This window comes from Pygoscelis adeliae, unplaced genomic scaffold (assembly GCF_000699105.1).
Source record: "Pygoscelis adeliae isolate BGI_AS28 unplaced genomic scaffold, ASM69910v1 Scaffold445, whole genome shotgun sequence".
NCBI classification, from domain to species: domain Eukaryota; kingdom Metazoa; phylum Chordata; class Aves; order Sphenisciformes; family Spheniscidae; genus Pygoscelis; species Pygoscelis adeliae.
The window spans coordinates 1,521,799-1,526,366 of NW_008824894.1; the positions used below are offsets into that span (position 1 = coordinate 1,521,799).

At 58.0% G+C, this 4,568-nt stretch overlaps 1 protein-coding gene across 1 annotated transcript in view; it reads right to left on the reverse strand.

Moving 5' to 3' along the window:
• UNC13D (unc-13 homolog D (C. elegans)) overlaps positions 1-4,568 on the reverse strand; it is a 21,859-nt gene that overhangs the window by 5,408 nt on the left and 11,883 nt on the right. The window contains exons 11-20 of the mRNA XM_009324616.1: positions 4,173-4,273; positions 3,815-3,918; positions 3,407-3,524; positions 2,671-2,795; positions 2,304-2,394; positions 1,956-2,012; positions 1,435-1,532; positions 1,142-1,193; positions 703-833; positions 250-370 (exon numbers count right to left, since the gene is read on the reverse strand). Coding sequence (XP_009322891.1) covers positions 250-370; positions 703-833; positions 1,142-1,193; positions 1,435-1,532; positions 1,956-2,012; positions 2,304-2,394; positions 2,671-2,795; positions 3,407-3,524; positions 3,815-3,918; positions 4,173-4,273 — 998 coding nt within the window. The remainder of the gene's footprint in view (positions 1-249; positions 371-702; positions 834-1,141; positions 1,194-1,434; positions 1,533-1,955; positions 2,013-2,303; positions 2,395-2,670; positions 2,796-3,406; positions 3,525-3,814; positions 3,919-4,172; positions 4,274-4,568) is intronic.

Sequence of the window (4,568 nt, forward strand, 5' to 3'; positions counted from 1 at the left end):
TCCTATTAAACTGTCTTTATCTCAACCCATGAATTTTACTTTTTTTTCCCCAATTCTCTCCCCATCCTACTTGTGGGCAGAGGGGGGAGTGAGCGAATGGCTGTGTGGTGTTTAGCTGCCTGCCGGGTTAAACCGCAACAGGCACCTACGTGGTGGTCTCAATGCTGTGGGCCAGACACAGCGGCAAGGCACGGAGGGAGCTGGAGTGTCCCCAAAGGACCGAGGGAGATGTTCTCCTCCCTGGGTTACCTGGTCCATCTGGACGGCTCTCTGCGCCCTCTCCAGCGCGATGGTGTAGGCCTTCTGCAACCACTGGGGCACAGCTTCCTTGAACCACTGGTGGAAATTGCTCAGAGCCAGAGGTCCATCCCTGTGGAGGAAGGCACCAGCTTCTCCAACTGCACAGCAACGGCGCGGGGCCATCACCCCTCCTTGCTCTCACACACAAGAAACTGCCCCGAGGCAGAGGCAGCACGTAGCACTGTGCTAAGGAGAAACCTCCCCTTGTCTGGAAGTTGAGGTCTCCATCAACCCCACTCAGAGACAAGCCTGAAACCCTTCTGGTGACGCTCGCATAGACCCCAGACACCAGCAGCCTTGTGTGTAATTAGTGATGTAGGAGAATGGGAAGGATTTGGAGTTCCTCTCAATTAACTGCTCATTCCCTCGCTTTGGCATCTCCCCTCTCTCTGGGTTGGATACCTCTTTGGGAGGAAGCCCTTCATCTGATAGAGCTCCTGCAGGTTCATGTAGAGCTGGAAAAGGCTCTCGGCTGTGGGCTTGGACATGCTGCTGTCGACCTCATGCAGCTGCTCCTGGACATGCTCCGCGACCTGGCAGTGAGCAAGGGAAGGGGGGGACAGCTGTTAGTGAGGGTCCGGCCGGGAAGGCTTGGTCTGCTAGGGGGTCTCTGGAGCCACAGGGTGAGAGTCAGCTCGGGGGACTCCTCTTCCTTTTGGGTGGCATTTCAGGAGATTCATTGGGTCAAGTAAGCAGATGACAGTCACAGATAGGGCACGCAGGGAAAGATGGAGAGTTTCCCTGGCTTGCAACAACCAGTTGCCATCTGAAGGGTGGCCAAAACCTCAGCCTGGCTTTAGACCTTAGTCCCGTGAGTGCAGAGCAGCCCAGGCTTGCTCACCAGGCTCTCCAGTTCCAGGTAGGCGATGGAGAAGAGATTCAATTTCAAGGTGCTGCAAGAGAGAAATGGGGAGTCAGGAGCCTGCCAGCCCCAGCCCAGCAAACCCAGCCCAGCAAATCCTCCCAGGCCATGCCCTTGCCGTAAGGGCGAGGACAGTACAGCCCTAAGAGGCAGAGACGTGACCACAGATGCTACCTGTGGAGCCCAAGAGCCAAGGAATGAGTCATGCAAGTGCCCTGTTGCTCTTGACCCCAGGGAAGGTGGATGAGGGGAGATCAAGCTATGAAACCTACTTGATGAAGAATTTATTCCAGATTTTCTGGCACTGCTGGAGATCTCCTATCACCTCCAGGAGGAGTCTGGACAAGGCTTTGCCATTCTCTTCCATGCTCTGCAAAGGAAGGAACAGCTTGTTTTGGATGCTCAGTGATTTTGAGTTGACCTGGGCTCCGTTCTGATTGGATTTATTTCTATGATTTGTTCTCGTGGAGTAGCAATCTATCATTAGATCCACATTAGGAGCACCAAGAGATTGTCAGTAACATCCACTGTTGCCCTGTGCTTGCATGGCTGGGCTGGGGACCACCTCCTGTTCTCCTGAGCATTGCACCAAGGCCTTAAGCTTCAATGCACCTCAGCAGCTGCAGGTAACATGGCTCATGGTATTTTTTAGCTGGAAACCCAAACGCCTTGACTGTATCAGAAAACTGGAGAAGCCTTGTCTCAGTCTTGTCTTCCCGCCCCCTCGGGCCTCCCACCCCAAGCCCAGCAAATTGCTTCTTATAATGTCAGAGAGGCAGAGATGGGAACTGACCTTCACCATGGGCTTGAGGTGCTGCTTCTTCATGTGAAACCACTCCGTCGTGCCTGACTGCAAGAGAGGAGTCCTGGTGTGATGGCAGGGAAGCAGGAGGAGCAAAGCCAGCTCTGTCACCCCCTTCACTCTCCCTGTCCCCTGGGTGTGGTCAGGACCGAACTCCATGTGGTGGGAACCACAGGCTGGGACCACCAGGTTAAAGAGGGGCAGGTATTTCTGCCCCCCCACGGTGGTCTGTGTGGCTTTGCTGAGGTGTGGGCATTGGGCAGGGGATGGATGGGAAGGGAGAGTCGCAGGGTTCCACCTCCCCGGGGCTGGTGAGGGTGAAACGCCTGGTCTCACTACCTTCAGCGCTGTGGAGACCATCTGGGGGAGGTCGGGGCTGAGCGTGCACAGCTCATGGAAAGCTTTCATTTTGCACATCTGGACCAGGACCCTGCAAAACGAGAACCTTGAGTGAAACCCAGCACCAGTCTGTCAGAAACAACCACCTCTCCCCGCCAGAGACCCTACCCAAACAGACCTTCCCTCCCCTCCAACAACATCCCCCACGGGGAGCCCAGGATGAGGGACAGGACAGGACAAGTGTCACAGCAGCCTAGAAGGGGGCAGAAAGGGCTCACGTGGGTTTTTGCTCGAGCTTACAGGCTTGTCCATCATGGTGGCCAAGCCATACAACCCCATGCGCAGCTGGCACCAGTGCTCGACTCACCGGAGCAGGGACTGGAGCCTCTCTGTGGACCTTGGGACAGAGAGGGGGAAAATGATGCGGTACCTCCGGATGAGGGAGACCCCGTAAGTCAGCAAGGACTGGAAGGACTCGGCCAGCTCTTCTTTCTGGGGAGAAGGAAGGAAACATGCACTGTCTTCCTCAGCGGCAGACAGAGATGCCAGCAGGACCACGGCACCATGGCGGAGGAGCTGGTGGCTCCCGTTCCTTTCTAGCCTGCTCCAGGGATGGAAAAAACCCCTGATGCCTTGGGTAACTTCTCCCTGGAGGGGCTGAACTGAGCTTTGCACTTAAACCCCATTGCTATGCATGAAAAATTCGGAGTCTCAGCAGGGTGAGGGGATGCCCTGGGAAAATGGGCGGGGAAAAGTAGGAATTGGGTCATATTTAAGTTTTGCAGAAGGTTGTGATTGACTTGATGGCAGTGATGGAGGAGGGGGATGTCGGTGTAAAGGGTAAGGCCTTCTCCACGGAGAGGGGGAACAAACCCCTCGGGCAAAGGGGCTCCCCAACTCGTGGGTTGTCCTGGTCCCCGTGGCAGGTTCTCCCCAGAAATGCCCTCCAGCCGCCCCAGCACCCCTGTACCCCACAAGCTCCTGCCCTTCCTGGAACACAGGGAGGGAACGGCCCCGGGAGCTGGGAGGAGAGGCTCGGGTTCAGGTGCACGGGGCACGTTTCCCTGATCTCTGCCCCCCACATGGTGTTGGAGCCCCCTCACCTGCTCTGGCCTCAGGCGCTCCTGCACCCACTGGTACTCGATGCTGGTGATCTGGTGGAGCAGGCAGCTGCTGTTGAACTCGAGGCTCTGGTAGAGCTTGCTGTACGCCAGCCACTGCCTGGGGAGGAGGGAGAGGCTGGGCTGAGCCCCCGGGGGCTGGGGAGCACCCAGGGGCCAGCGTGGGGTTCCCCCACCCACAGCTACAGCTGGGATTGCAGGGGCAGGACCCAGGTCTCCTGGTGCTGCCCGGGACAGGGGGCAATATCAGACACGCTGGGCTCATGGGAGAGACTGGCTGGGGTCAGACGGCCCCAGGGAAGGCATCGGGATCCTTGACACCCCCCCCCCCCCCCCCCCCCCCCCCCCACGCAATGCTGCATCGTGGCTCCTCACACATGGGGTACTCACGCCATGACCTGGTGGAAGTCGGAGAGATCCTTCTGTGTGGCGTGCAGGTACAGCACGGTGCTGGCGTGCCTGCTCAGCTCCCCATCCCAGGCGATGCTGCCGGCCTGCAAGGATGCAAAAGGAGGGTGACATGTCCTGGAGCAAGCTGGGCCGAGTGAGGAGGAGGACAGGCACCAGGGTGGAGTGTGTTTGCAGGACCATGGGAGAAATGGGTGCCCTGCAAAGATGCCAGGCACAGGCAGGCATCATCATGACCCTCCTTCCCACCACACTGCAGCAACGTGTCAGGCATGATGGGCTCCAAAGGAAGCCCTCACCCCAGCCCAGCTGCTGGAGGGCTGCTTCTCCCCCTTGGTACCTGGTGCTGAAGGATCTCATAGGACACCAGCTGCTGCAGGAGGTGGCGATGGACAGTGTAGCTCGGCTGTGTCCGGCTGCTCGTAGTGGCCCTCTGAAAAGAGACAAGGCATAGAAGCAATAACCATAACTTGCCTGAACACACAGGGATACAGTCAGAGAGTGGGGACATGCCCAAAAGCCATGGGGCCAGAGAGCCCTGTTTGAAGCCAAGCCAAGGCGTGCAGGTGCACCAGGAGCAAAGCCCCCCATGCTTGCATGGAGCTCAGGGGAGGGTCGAGCTGGTTTCCAGCACAGGCAAACCCTGGTGCTGGCACCTCTGGTCCTGGGGCACAGATCTGTGACACCAAGATAGGCCCCAAGGGACAGGCAGCTGCCCCATCCTGCCAAGGCAAGG